Source organism: Pelodiscus sinensis, chromosome 6, assembly GCF_049634645.1.
Source record: "Pelodiscus sinensis isolate JC-2024 chromosome 6, ASM4963464v1, whole genome shotgun sequence".
NCBI lineage: Eukaryota > Metazoa > Chordata > Testudines > Trionychidae > Pelodiscus > Pelodiscus sinensis.
The window spans coordinates 87833006-87848607 of NC_134716.1; the positions used below are offsets into that span (position 1 = coordinate 87833006).

The 15602-nt window shown below is 42.4% G+C and overlaps 1 protein-coding gene across 2 annotated transcripts in view; it reads left to right on the top strand.

Annotated features, from left to right (window-relative positions):
* Nucleotides 1-15602, top strand: part of THBS4 (thrombospondin 4) — a 79040-nt gene that overhangs the window by 31838 nt on the left and 31600 nt on the right. For both annotated transcript variants that reach the window (XM_075932343.1, XM_006119153.4), the window contains exons 3-7: nt 1285-1532; nt 2591-2696; nt 5801-5883; nt 6845-6896; nt 8684-8856. In XM_075932343.1, coding sequence (XP_075788458.1) covers nt 1285-1532; nt 2591-2696; nt 5801-5883; nt 6845-6896; nt 8684-8856 — 662 coding nt within the window. The remainder of the gene's footprint in view (nt 1-1284; nt 1533-2590; nt 2697-5800; nt 5884-6844; nt 6897-8683; nt 8857-15602) is intronic.

Genomic DNA, 15602 nt, shown 5'->3' on the forward strand with positions numbered 1-15602 from the left:
CTCGTTGGATAACTTACAGACTTCTCATTCCCAGGACCATTAAAATGTTGTGGAGTCTGGAGGAGTCTAGGTAGGAAGAATGTAACAACAACCTTTTATCCAATTAAAAAGAAGCTGCATTAAAAAAATTCTCCAAACACTTTTATAAGGTTACTAAAGATGAAGGAAGTACATGACTGTTGCTTATATATGTTATTAGCTTTGCTTTTAAGCAAATTTGAGATAATTACCATCCCCTTGAGATGTTTAGAAGTCAATGTTTGCAGGGCCAGATTCCAATAACCTTATTTAAGATAAGTCAGTGGGATGTTGAAAAGTAACTGTATGCACTTTAGATGTGCTTTCCCTGCTGCCGTTATAGATCTCCACATATGAGGGTAGCAATCTTGCTGAGCCTAAGAAACTGTGGACAGAAGAAAGTTTAGTGGGTAAACATAAGGATAAGTGCTGGGTGGCATCAGAGAAGTGTTTCACTCTCACTTGTAGATTCAGTTTCCATAGGGGATAGCTTTTTATCTTACTTTTTAAAGTTTTTTTTTTTCAATATTGTAATTTAGTTAACAAGAGTACCCTTTTGTGAAGTACAATTTATTCTGGGAGCCAGGTAAGAATATCAAGTAAGCCAGGTGATTTACAACTCTATAAGGAAGTGTTGAGAGATTTTAGTATTCTGTGTGCATTCTCTTCTGTGTTACTTTTTGCATTCATTTTCTGTTTATCATGGTGAAAGACAGATAAAGAAATGGAATCAAGTAGTAATTGACCATGTATTTGACTACACAATTGTTAGCACCCTTTGCAGAGATGTTATACTCATTATTGAAACTTACACTTGAGCTTTGTATTTCTGCTGCAGGGTAACTTTTAGATGTCAAATATAATTCTGACATACTATTTATTGCAGATTGCCAGTTAAATGCTGTACCACTATTAATAGGTATTTTATTACATTATGCCCTCTTATGATGACATATGCTCTATCATTTGAGTCATTTAAAATGAACCTGAACAAAGCACTGGAGGATGATCTGTAGGCAACAATGCTGCACCTTTGGGGAGATGAATAAGAGTTCTCTTCCATCTGCATTTCCTGCTAGTCTATGTCAAATTTATTTTCCCTGCATATATTTGCATATGGGATACATTTGTTAAAGCAGAAGTGATGAAAGAAACCAGAGCAATGAGAAGTATTCTACAGTGATCTTCCAATCACCAGCCACTCAGATTATCAGGACCTGCCTCACATTTTGTGTTATCTGATAGACGTGTTGTGTTTTCTAACAGTCAGCCTGCGTTACTTGAAGAATGATGGGAAGTTAAACTCTGTGATGTTCAGCAGCATCCAGTTGGCTGATGGGAAGCGCCATGCAGTCCTTTTGAGGTTGAGTGGTCTGCAACGGGGATCCATCACAGCAGAGTTATATCTAGATTGCATGCAGGTGGATGCCATTCAAGGTCTGCCTAAAGCGTTTTCAGGTCTATACCAGAGCTCAGAGTCTCTGGAAATTCGCACCCTACAGAAAAAGGCACAGGTAAGCATGAAAACTTAAGAGCAAGTGGAGCAATTGGAAGGAAGGTATTACAGTAATCTGTAAAATGAATGGGAAATAGGATGGGTTCTTCAGATATGGAGTGAAATCCAGGCTGCACTAAAGTGAATGAGAATTTTGCCATTGATTACGAAGGGACCAGGATTTCCCCCAGTTTACAATTTACCTCACTAAGATGTTTTAGTCCAGGTATTACTTGAAGATCGGATCATTTGTAAATTGTTAATTATGGCAGATTTTCAGTAGGAACAATAGATAGACTGCATGTATGATCAATGTGCATGCGTACAAGAAATATGCAGTTTGATTCTTCAGTCTACAGTAATGACTGTGATTCAGAAATTGAAAGAAACCACACTGGCAATGGTCTGGCATCAAAATCCCAGCAATATGATTATAATCTTGCTCTCTACCTCTGCCTGGCTATTCCAAGCAGGGAGCTGATGCTTTTCTTGTGATTTCCACATCAACAATCCTAGGAAAACAATATCTGACAGGAACACAGAATGAATGAATATGTTCCATCATTGCAAATAGTTGTGTGCAAAATATTCATAACAAAATGGAAAACTAGTAAAAAATGAAGTATTTTCCTCTTGTTTTATTGCAAACTTGAAAAGGAGCCCATTTCAATGACACCCATTGAAGGTTAAGGTATGGTAACCAATTTTTTTGATCATGATTTTGTTTTCAAGAAAAATGCCTTTGCATTGAAATCACAGAAGATTTTTTAATATTGTTATTACAGCAATATCTTTGACCTTTGTTGTGTGAAATCATGTGATTCAAAATGGCAAAAATATAAATCTGTGTGGAAAAACTACAAAACCACAATGTGGGGTTTTGCCCAGGTCATTACAATGTCTTCTGTCAAAAGGATTTTAAGGAATGACCAAAGTAGTTAGGAGGTGCAGTAGTTTGGCTACTAAGCCATTCCACTCAGCACAGATTTAGAGCTGTCCACACATTAGTTAAGAGGCTTGCCCTATTTCAAGAATTGCACTGGAGATGGAAACTGTGAATTTCTCTCATTGCTCCAGGACACTTTGGATGAACTGAAAGTGGTAGTGAAAGGCTCACTTTCTCAAGTAGCAAGTCTGCAAGATTGCTTCCTTCAGCAGATTGAGCCTGCTACTCAGAACACAGGTAAATAAGTTAAATTACCTTGCGTCCATAAGATATCCTGAGGAACCAATTACAGTGTATTTTATGAACTTGAAGAAGCCATTCAATTTAATTAGGACAATCAAATAAAAATGTACATCACAGTCATGAGTCTAAGAAAAGTCACATGATGGAGAGGAAAACAGTCACAGGTGCATATAATGAAGCAATAAGTCACTGACACAGTAATGGGAAAGACAGTGGTTCTGGGAAAGGGCTTTTCTTATTTGAAGGAATGCTCCAAGGTAGCAGGACAATCCCACTGCTCTTTCGCTAGGTTCTCACAGAGCCGGTGAAATGGTTCTGCTTGAAGTAGAGGATCTAATTGTTTTGCGTTTTTAAACAGATTTCTTTTTACATGTAACATAATTCCTGGTTATTGAGTCATCCAGATGGTGAGCAGCAAAAGGGTAAGGGCTGCTGTGATTCCTCTCCCACACAGTAAGAGGTGAAGGAGTAGACAGGGAAGAGCAAACTGATTTATTGACAAACTGTGACTGTTTTCGTATGCCTGGAGATGGGAAGATTAGAATAAGTTAGTGCTGTGTGTACAAAATTACATGCAAAAAATGAAACCAATAGGGCCTGTTTAAGAGTAAAAATGTCCTTGTAAATAACAAACAGGATCTGTGACAAACCTTCTGCCCTCCCCTGCCAAAACCACGGTTTTAATATAGTTGGGAGCCAGGGTTCATCATTTTTACACAAGAGTACCTTGTCTGGAAAACAAGTTTTCTGTTTCACTAAAGTTTTCAGAAGTCTCAAAAGTTGTTTTTGTCCTGCTACTGTAAAAGCCTGCAGCCGGATAGTTGGAACATTTCCTCAAATTATCCTGCTCCAAAGCAGAGACTTGAATCTGAGTCACCCACACCCTAAGGGAGTATCTGACCACCAGGTAGTTTGGGATGGGAGTGCTCTCATTTTGACTAGAAATTCTCTAATGGACCTGAGAAACCTTCCTGTTCAAAATTTCATCAAAACAGATACATTTTCTTTGTAAATTTCAGCTTCCATGAATCAGCATTTTCTGATGGGGAAAAAACATTTTATTGAAAAATTCCTGACCGACCAGCTGTTTGTATGTGTGTTAGATTAATGATTATGGTTAAGATTCTGCCATGGGTGTTTTTAGTGAAAGACGGGGACAGGCTGTGGACAATGAAAAATTCATGGAAGCCCATGAAGTCTTTGTCTATGTTTTACTAAAAATACTCAGGGTGGGGGGACTAGCAGAGGAAGGGCCACAAGTAGGGTTGCCAAGTGTCTGGTATTGACCCAGACAGTCTGGTATTTTTGTCTCCTGTCCTGTAAAAAAATTCAGAAAATACTGGACACCTAAAATGTCTGGTATTTTCTGATTTTTTTTTTTCCCTGCCAGGAGGCGAAAATACCAGACACCTGGCAACCCTACAACACACTCAGCCCACGGGCCCCCCGCCAGACCCCCTCCCACTTACCTAGTTCTGCAGGCAGGGGCGGATATAGGGCAGGGCAAACGGGGCAGCCGCCCCGGGCCCCGAGCTTCAGAAAGCCCCGCGCATGCGCCGTGGCGCCGCTGCGCATGCACATGGCGTCACTGCACATGTGCCGTGGCAAAGGGGGGGTCCGCAAAACTGTCATCTTCCCCTGTCTGCTGGGGCTTGTCTTGTGGCTGAAACAGAAAAACAAAATGGCCACCAGCAAAAAAATCCTGTTCTTAAAGGAGCCATGCTGATTTTTAATTTTTAACTGCTGTCGGGGTCCCTTTTCTTTGCTCAGCAACTTTAGTCTCCCCCTTTTTTTCCTCAACAGAATTTTTTTCCCGGTATTTTTTTGGGGGAGGGGGGTATTCGGTATTTTTGGTTAAACCATTCGGCAACTCTAGCCACAGGGGCACCATTGAGGGCCACTGCTCTCGTGGCTCTGGGGATAAGCTGCCTGCCATGGCTCTAGCAGCCCTGTAACCTAAACTGCAAACCCATCTCTCTCTCAGTCCCCCTCTACCTGCTGCTTCAGCCCTGGGGCTGCTGCTCTGGCAGCCCTGTGGACTGGCTGCCAGTTGCTGCTCTGGTAGGCTTAGGCCTAACCACAGCTCTGATCATACCTCTGATCATACCGCTGTCTGAGGAAGTCATAGAGGTCTGCACAAGTCACAGAATCCATGACTGCCATGACCTCTATGACTATCAAAACTTTTTTTATATTATAACAACAACAATAGATATGTTCAAGATGTACTGCTCTACTGAGCAGAATTTGATCTATGTTTACCAGAAACAAACAGTTCCCCGGAACTAGCTTTAAACACTGTTCATCATGTTGAGAGTGGAAAGAAAAGCCAAATAAGTGTACATACTATCAGAGCTGCTCTTTGGCTCACAGTGTATGTTACTGAGATGTACAGAGCATCATAATAAATGCATTCAGAGTATTAAGTAACTGGAAAAAGTCCTCCATGCTGAGAAATGTGCATGTGTTGCTGTTGAGTCAGAGATGTGCAGTCGTGACATTAGCACACATTTCTGTAGTGTACTTTTTATCCTTTGTATGGCTATTTTGGCACCCTAAAAACTCCACCACAGAAGTGTCTCCTTTTATTTTGAAAATAAGATCACCTGGCCTGAGATTAGTCATCTCATTCTAGTTACAAGCGGAACCACCAACAAAACTAGCTCTAACTGGTGTACTTATTGACAGTCTCAGCAAAGAGTCCAGACACTAAATGGGCAGGGAGCTAGAACTCCTCCCGTTCTTTGTAGATGGTTCTCCTACAATGTGGCACCAATGTGAGGAAGCTGAGTTTCCTCTGCTTTTACTCTCCCTGTCGTGCAGCTAAAAAAAAAAAAAAAAAGAGTTCCATCTTCAGTGCCTCGAATCAAGTATCTTTGAAGAATACTGAGTTCACAAAGATGCTTTCCTAAAAATCCAAGTTATGTTTTTCTCTTACATGTTCTCTACCTACTTATGCTAAGATATTATGAGTTATCTGCTCTAGCTCATCCTTTAAGACAATTTCAGTTCCAATTTCAGTGCTGATAATGGAAAATGAACAAAAAGCTTATAATGTTGTGTATATCTTTCTTTTTTCTTTTTTGTTGTTGGTACAGATGATTTTAATAGGCAATTCATGGGTCAAATGATGCAAATGAACCAAATGCTAGGAGATGTGAAAGACCTTCTCAGACAGCAGGTATTGTAAGAAGCTTTCATCACAAATCCCTGAAATCCAGATTAGAGCACTGCTTCGTGCAGCACTGGGCAGAATTTACCCAAGTGTATTGTTCCTGTGTAAAGCTCTAACCCTAACCCCATAGGGGATCTGCACCTTTGGCATGTTGTGGAGGGGCCAATGGAGGTGGGACAGAAAATGGCCTACTTATATAGATCCAGTGGTCAGAAACCCCTGCATACAGACAGGGTGAAGAGCTGCAGCTACTGTTTTAGCCCATTGACTAGAATAGATCAAGATAATCTTACACAAATAAAGGAAACTAAATTAACTACACTATTGGCCTCAGTGAAGTCACTGTTGTTTTACTGTTTTGCTATAAGTTATTTATTAATTGTGGGCCTGATTCTGCAAACACTTTCTGTGGCACTTAGGCCCCAGTTCAGCAAAGCATTTAGGTATATGCTTAAGTCAGCCTCGATTTAGCAAAGTGTTCAAGCACATGCTGAACTTTAGGCTAATGCTTAAGTCACATTTAAATCAGTGGCATCTAAACTCATGCCTGCAGTTAAGCAATTATTAAAAGTTTTGCTGAAGAGGGCTGGATAGGATCACAAAGTCATACATTTCACCACCATGAATAGCCCTATGGCAGTCAGTGTACACGCCTATAGAAAGTCAGTCTCCATAAAAGAGGATAGGACTACGCATTAGGGATGTAAAAACTTTTAACCATGTAACCAATTTAATTTCAATTGGGTACACGATTAAACACTCTACAGGCTCCTGGTAATTGCCGGCCCCGCAGGCTTTGGATGGTGGCCAGGAATTTAACCAGTTAAACTCTTACATCCCTATTGGAAGATACTCTGTGAATGTTCAGTGATTTTTATTAACATCTAGACAAGACATAATACTGCTATGGGCAGCCAGATACAAATTAGAGCACTCAACTAATACATATATTTTATATTTTCTAAAGATCAAGGAAACAACTTTTTTGAGAAATACTATAGCAGAATGCCAGGCGTGTGGTAAGTATTTCTGTATTTCCTATACAGTTAATTTAGGACCAAATAGGATTTGCAATTGTTTAAAATAAAGATTCACTGGATTGCAACTATATGATTTATAGGAAGTATTTAAACATTCTTCTGGTCTCTAAGCATCTTTGACTTAAATTAAAAATAGATTCCTATTGGGGTAAAGCCTAAAGCTGCTATGCCCACAAAAACCAGAAAATAACCAGTCAAAACCAAAAATTACGTTACCTCAGCTAACAACCAGCCCTCATCAAGCCTCTACCCTAGGAGCTTGGTCTTATACGATCATGCCAGGGAGATGACAGCATTCAGGCTATTTCAGAGACCAGGAGTTAATTAAGTTCTAGTTGAGAGCCCATCAAAGAGATTATCATGACATTAGCAGTTCTCTCTCTTTTAAAGTGATGGTGCTCCAGCACCTCCGGTGACCACCATTCTGGCAGTACTTCATGGGAGGGGAAGATGGAGGTATTCCCCATCAGGAAGGTCAAAACCTTCTCTGTATGTCATATTGTTGCAGCTGTGTCGATCCCAGGATATTAGAGAGTCAAGGTGGTTGAGGTAAAGATAACACCTCAGTACCTCAGGTTCTACCTGAATGTAGATTGTGAACTACCAGTGCCACGTGGTCTCTGGGGAAAACTGCTTAATATGCATGTTACTAAGACTCTTTGTAAAAGAAATGAATAATTAGACAGCCACATTCGGCGTCAGCTCAAGTTGCCAGGCTGATTGAGGGAATCTGTGCAAACCCTGCATCCAAGTTGTCTAATCCTGAAGTGACAAAGACTTAGATACAGTAGCAAGGTCTGTATTCAAAAGAAATGGCTGGTCTCCTGGCCAAACAGAGGATATGAAACCTTTTTGGACAATTCTCTAACACAACAGATCCCCTAATACAAACTCTTTTACCAAGCAGAGGACACATTCCTTTATTCAGAGGAGTAAGCATAATGGTTCCCAGATCTTCCAATAGCTTTTCCTAAACTACCACCCCCACCCCCTGAAACTCATCTTGATTGAGCTTCAGCCAACTTAGGTTTCATACCTGCGAGACAAAGATTGGAGGCACAGGAAGTTTCTTTAAAATCAGCCAAAGGGATAAATTACACATTGTTACCATTATGGCACAAGTCCCATTCTCCCAGATTTTTCCTTTCCCACTCTGGTCAGTCTCTCAGTACATGAAAAAATGTTCTGGATACCTTGATACATACCCATTATGCTGCTACTTGCTGCCCTCTCCGTCACCTTTTTCATTCCTTGTAAATTCTGATGTCTCAGAGGTGAAATAATAGCTCGGTTTTTTTATGCTGAGGGCAGTATTGCTGATTTAGTCAAAATAATGGCTCACCTTGTCTTTCCAATAGTTCCATCAACTTACAATCCATCTGGGACCTGTTCTCCATTTATCTTTGGTGGATCACTTTGACCTGCACTTATTGCTTTCCTTTGGCCAGCAGCAGAAGTTATAAATCTGCTCTAGGACTCACTCAGCAGAAAGATATCCATATCCCTGTGACATATGCACCATAGCCTTAATTTCCACTGTTCTGCAGATTCTTCATTAGTTCCAAAACAAAAGTCTCCTCTGTCACAATCCAAGAAGTTGCTTCTGCATCAGCCCCAGGCCAGCCAATATAAAGGATGTATATGATGCAGAAATATAATCCCACTGCTCAACAATGGATTAGGTATCTCCTTAGAACTCTTGCCAACTGAAATGCATGATGGATATTTCCTTGAATCACTAAAACTACTGTTCTTTCTACTCAAAGGTTTGGGAGCTGAAAACTTTCCAACTCTTCCCCCCCAACCTCCTAAACCTAAATGCGAAGCCAATTCCTGTTTCAGAGGGGTCAGGTGCAGAGAGACAGATGATGGATTTCAGTGTGGGCCTTGTCCCGAAGGGTTCACGGGAAATGGAGTTACATGCTCAGATATTGATGAGGTAAAATATTGATTTGTAAAAAGAAAAAAAATCCCAGTTCATTTCTCACATAAATGGGTCATGGACTCTTGCTTATTGCAGCATTCACTACCTGCCTGCACCATTAATATTAATGCACCCTGGGCCCAGTTCTCCACTCCATTATATCAGAGCTATGTTACCATGACTCCATTGTTGTCAATGGAGTTACAGGGGTGAAAATTTGGAGTTGCGCTGTGGTGAATCAAGGCCGCCATATTTATTTTTCAAGTATCTGCAGTACGTATTTTCATTTTACTCCTCACTGAATATTACATTGAAAGGGCAGAGCTATTTACACAATTATTGGCATACCACAAAAAGATTAAATATCAGTTATGGGGCAGAACTACAGAAACACTTTCTGTTGATTTGGATTTTATTTCTTTGAATTGTAGTGCTCATAATAAAAAGTTTCAGTTTAACAGCCTTGGAGACTGAAGTCAGTTTATTCACAGAATTGGCCAGATTTTCAATTCAGCCTTAAAGGTCAATTGCAAAGGAATAAGCATTGGGATGGTGCCCTTTTCATTTCTTTATGATGTAAAATGAAAATCTAAAAGGTTTATTTTTACTTTGGGGTGGGGAAGTGGTTTTACATTAGAAATTTAGGTTTTCTTCACGCTTCAAGATTTGAGAATTAGCACATTAATAACATCTGAAAAACTAAGGGAATTAAGCCTGATTAATCAAAAAAGGAAGTAAGAATTATATAGAAATATTTGAAAATAACACCCACCACCTACACTTCCTTGATCCTGATTTTCAATGTTTTATACTAGTTGTTGTGGGGAAAGACCATGTTGTAATAGAGCAGAGAATCAGGTTCTTTGTACAGTATTATGATTGGCTGCAGCATTTAACTCAAAACAGCTTGGTGAGAGGGGAGTTTCTCTTGTTAAGGATTCAATACTCCCAGTCCCTTGAAACTGAGGGCTGACAAAGCTTCCATCCCACACTTTCAAAAAATGGTTCAATAAAAAAAGCATTCGACATTCCTGATATTTTGAAGGGGAGAATAAAATGTTATTCTTTGTACACCATAAAGGAGTATAAAAAAAGCACAAATTTCTTTCTTGGACAGGTTTCCGTATTTATACCTGCAGGTTTATGTCTGCAGTTATTTGCCCCCTTGTGGCCAGTGTCTCATCCATGGTTACCTATTTTCTACACCTCTGGGTACTGCCCTTCCACAGTGTCCCCTCTGAGAGCCCCTGGGGTTCCCCTCCTCTGAGAGCCCCCTCCTCCTTATGTCCACCTTCCCTCAGTGACCTACTGCCAGTCATCATCTAGTCTAGCCCCTTATATCAGGAGCAAACTGCAGTCTGAAATGGCCACTCATCATTGGCAAGGAGAGGGACAGCTTTAACGAGCATGGGGCCCAAATCCAGGGGAGGCCCTGCGAATGCGCCACGTGCCTGGGACGGCATGCTGCGTGCGCCATGCACCTGGGACGGGGCCCCCTTCCAGGGAATCGGCCTAAAGCCGGCCCCGCAAGGGAGTGTGGAGCTGCTGCCTTTGCCTACCCTGGCTGCCCCTCTGCAGCCTTTGTACCCTCAGGCCTTGCATCATGCCCTGCAGCCTAGGAGCTTGCCTGTCCAGAATTTCCCCAGCTCTACCTGCCTTTCCCCAGCCCTATTCTAACTACAGTCCTAGTATTCTCAGGCCTTTTCTCAGGCCATGCAGCCTGGGAGTGAGGTCAGGCCAGAACTCCCCAGGTCTGCCTGCCTCTTCCCAGCACTATCCTGTATCCAGAAGCTTCCAACTTCCTTGGCAGCCACATCCCTCCTGCTCCCTAACCAGAGCAAGAGTCAGTCTCTCTCCTCCCCTCCTGGAGCCTGTATTTATACTCCCCTCAGCTGGGCCCTAATTGGCTAGTACCTGCCTCAAGTGCTTTGCTCTCATCCCTCTCCCAGGGCTGTTTTACTTTTAAAGGGCCAGTGCAGGCAGATGTCCCATCACACTGCACTATGCAGACCTACTGACTCAAATCTGCATTTTGAGGTGTGTCCACATTGCAAAATGGCAGCATTTGGACCCGAGTTGCAGTGGGACTCAGGCTCTCACTCCACCTCACTCCAAGCTAGCAGTGTCTATGTACCCGGGTTCTGAGTATTTGCTAACCAAATCAAACTGGTTTGTTTGTGGACAGAATGGGGCTTGGGCTCAAACTGAGTCAGAGTCTGCAATGTAGATATAGTCTTGGAGGGCTGTAACTATGATTCCCAGCCCAAGCTGACAGACTCTGCTAGCTTGGCTTGAGCTAGCCCACTAAAAATAACAATGTGGATATTGTGCCGGGTGGCAGCTTCAGCTAGCTGCCGGAGCCCAGACGCTGAGTAAGCTTAGACATGGGGGACTAACCGGAGCCACCACCCATGCAGCAGGTTTTTGTGAGAGTCTGGCTATCCACACTGGGAATTTCACTTCCCAATTGCCATATAGACGAACGTGAGACATTTAATCTACAGATGTACATTATAACATCTAAGCATCTAAAAATAGGAATAACAATCTCTCTTTCTTTCTCCCTAGCCCGTAGGAAAAGTGGCTTGAGTATTTTATAGCTGTTTTGCTTGCCGTTTGATGTTTTGTCATGTCAGACATGTCAGAGAAAAAAGGTGCATGAGTCTATTTGTGTATGCTTATGAAAAATCTTAGAGAGGGAAAACTAAGCTGAAGAAATTGAATGTTGTGATTCGAGTGAGGTGCTTAAACATCACATGATATGAATTGCATCTACTGTTATATCAAGCATAAAAATGGAGGTCTGGATTTGTGAATAGCGTCCAATAGGTATAGCACAAACAACAGTTGTGTGAGCTTCCTCACATTACCTTACTCCTCTCTCTCAGCCCAGACCTGGATGGACCTTACCAATGGTACATAAGAATGGCCATACTGGGTCAGATCAAAGGTCCATCTCGCCAAGTACCCTGTCTTCCAACAGTAGTTGATGTGCAAGGGCACTTTAGTCTCTAGGGGTATGTCTACACTACTACCCTAGTTCGAACTAGGGTGGTAATGTAGGCAACCGGAGTTGCAAATGAAGCCCGGGATTTGAATTTCCCGGGCTTCATTTGCATAAAGCCGGGCGCCGCCCTTTTTAAATGTCCGCTAGTGCGGACTCCGTGCCGCACGGCTACATGCGGCACGGACTAGGTAGTTTGGACTAGGCTTCCTAGTCCGAACTACTGTTACTCCTCGTGAAATGAGGAGTAACAGAAGCCTAGTCCGAACTACCTAGTCCGTGCCGCGAGTAGCCGCGCGGCACGGAGTCCGCACTAGCGGACATTTAAAAATGGCAGTGCCCGGCTTTATGCAAATGAAGTCCGGGAAATTCAAATCCCGGGCTTCATTTGCAACTCCGGTTGCCTACATTACCACCCTAGTTCGAACTAGGGTGGTAGTGTAGACATACCCTAGGAGACTTCCCTGCCCCGGTGATTTTAAGCAAAAAGCTCCCATTACTAACATTGGAACAGCTCCACGAAAGGTAGAAGTTGTGGGAAGACTAACGCAGACTGGTCACTTGCTTGAGTCATAGTCAGATCACACAAAACACAGGCACTAGTGTCCCTTCCATGGTGAAGCTGAGTTAGCATCAGAAACCATTGGAAAAATTTGACCAAAGAGATCTAAGACAGATGTGAGACATGTTCATTCAGATCTTTGCCTTTATGCTGATACTTTCAATACATTACGGCTACGGCTACACTGGTGCATTCTCATGCAAAAACTCTTTTGCGGAAGAGTTCTTCTGCATAAACTCTTCCAGAAGAGAGTGTCTACACTGGCATGTGCTTTTGCGCAAGAGATGTGCTTTTGCGCAAGAGCATCCATGCCAGTGTAGATGCTCTCTTGCGCAAGAAAGCTCTGATGGCCATTTTAACCATAGGGCTTTCTAGTGCAAGAAATTCATGTTGCCTGTCTACACTGGCTTCTTGCACAAGAACAGTTGAGAAAAAGGACTTATTCCTGAGCAGGAGCATCAGAGTTCTGGCGCAAGAAGCACTGATTTCATACATTAGAACGTCAGTTTACTTGCACAAGAACACGCAGCCAGTGTAGACAGGCAGCAAGTTTTTGCGCAAGAGTGGCCACTTTTGTGCAAGATTGCACCAGTGTAGACACAGCCTTCCAGTTAATGTGGGGCTTTTTCTTTACAGGAACACATCTGTTAAAAATTGGAATGATGCCTACAATTCACCTCACATAGGTCACCAAACAGCCATCAAGTCAAAACAGCTTTCACTGGTTTAAATTAGGGTGACCACCTTTTCAAAAAGGAAAAATTGGGACATGTGCAGGGTCCCCACCCCATTGTTGGCCCCACCCCACTTCCTCCACTTCCCCAGAAGCACCACCTCTGATCAGGCCAGAAGGTGGAGTCAGCCATTGGTCAAAACAGCCCAGGAGCCCAGATTGCTAAGAGACTCCACAGACCCTTTACATGCTTCAGGCAGAAAGCTGTGGTGCACAAGAACAGCCCTTAGTCTATGCCCCTACACCCCAAGGTACACCAACCAGGGCAGGTGGAAGGTCCAGGACTCTGGAGCTCCCCTCAACATCCCAGGCTCCCTGGGCAACTTTTGCTACTTCCCAGCTCCAGCCTCTGGACTAGCAAGGAGTAGGCCCTTGGGTGGAAGAGGAGGAGGCAGAGCCTCATGGCTGGGGGAGGGAGGGTCTAAGGTCCACCTCAGTCCCCCTGACCCTAAGGAAGAGGCTGATGCTGTCCCTGAATTATGAGCAGGCACGGAGTGCCACCACAGGGTATCCAGGAGAAATGCTGTCCTGGAGTTATTCAACTGAGGATCAGGACTTGAAATGTGCATTTTGGGACTGTCCTGCCCAATTAGGGCTGCACTGGAACTAAGGGAATTCTCTCTATGTCCTTATCCATCATCAAACTGTCCAGATGTCCAGGCAGGAAAGTAACAGAGCTTTTAGGGATTTGATACAGGACTTTATGGAATCAGGGCATTTTAACAGGCATCAGTATGCAATAATTGTTCAAAAGTTCTTCATCCTGTCTGAGACCTGAGACTGCTAAGAGGCTTTACTAGATAGATGTTAGCACCAACCCAGAAGTATGGCTGATTTGTTTGGGGATGCACATCACAGCCTTAAAACATTGTCTTCATATATATTTTGAACTGCATCAATAATTCTCAGAGGGGTAATTGGTAACTTTAAAAACAAGTAGTCCTGGGGCACCTTAGAAACTAACAATATATCATGAGTTTTCATGGGTAAGACCCACTTCATCAGATGAGTTGGAGTGAAATTCTGTTATTTCCACTCCAACTCATCTGATGGAGTGGGTTTTACCCCTGAAAGCTCATGATACTATATATTTTTGTTAATCACCACAGGACTACTCATTGCATTAATAATCTTCAGAAGGGTAGCTGAGCTAGATGCTACTAGTCTATTTTTTGTTCAAGTTTTTCCTGCATTAATAATGACATTGTTTGAGCGCCCTCTACTGGCTAAAAAAAATCTACATTTTCAAATCAAGAGCTACATTGGGTCTAATGAGCAAGAAGTCAGTCTTATATTTAAGATCACCTTTCTGATTATGCTTTTATTAAATCTTTTATTCAATTAGACACCAATGCATACTTTACTTCTTCTTCCTTAAGATAATTTTGTGTTTAGCCATCTGTTACTGTGGTATTAAAACATCTGATACATGTTCAGAGACACACAAAAGATACATATAGTTCAGCATCTATTATTCTGGGTTGTTTTGTTATTTTTATGGGCATTTTTTTCTTAACGCCTAGGCTGATAATGACAGAATTACAGAGATGTAGGAATCAAAGGGTATTTGAGAGATCATCTAATACATCCCCCCCATGCTAATGCAGGGCCAAGTAAACCTAGACCATCCCTTACAAGGTGTTTGTCCAACCCATTCGTAAAAGCCTCCTGTGATAGGAGGCTCCCTTTGTCACCTCTCTCAGTGCTTAACTACCCTTATAGTTATAGGCTGTGTCTACACTGGCATGAATTTCCGGAAATGCTTAAAACGGAATACTATTCCGTTTTCAGTTTTTCCAGAAAAGGAGCATCTACATTGGCAGGCTGCTTTTCCGGAAAAGCCCTTTTTCTGGAAAAGCGTCTGTGGCCAATGTAGACGCGCTTTTCTGGAAAAGAGCCCCGATCGCCATTGTCGCGATCGGGTCTTTTTTTCCGGAAAAGACTACTGAGCTGTCTACACTGGCCCTTTTCCGGAACAGTGTTCCGGAATAAGAATTTATGCCCGAGCGGGAGCAGAATAGTTTTTCCGGAATAGCGGCTGATTTTGTACAGTAGAGCATCGTTGCTTTTCCAGAAATTCAAGGACCAGTGTAGACAACTCGCAGCTTATTCTGGAAAAGCGGCTGATTTTCCGGAATAAGTGGCCCAGTGTAGACACAGCCATAATGTTTGTCTTAATAGCTAACCTAAATCTCCCTTGCTGCAGATTAAGCCCTCTATTTCTTGTCCTACCTTACCTGGATAACAATTGATCAGTGTCCTTGTTATAACAGCTCTTAACGTATCTGAAGACTGTTTTCCGGTTTCCCCTCCCAAGTTGTCTTTTCTCAAGACTAAACATGCCTACTTTCCTTAACCTTTCCTCAAAGCTCAGGGTTCTAACCATTTATAATTTTCATTGTTCTCCTCAGGACTTTCTCCAATTCATCCACATCTTTCCTAAAGTATGGTGTCCAGAACTG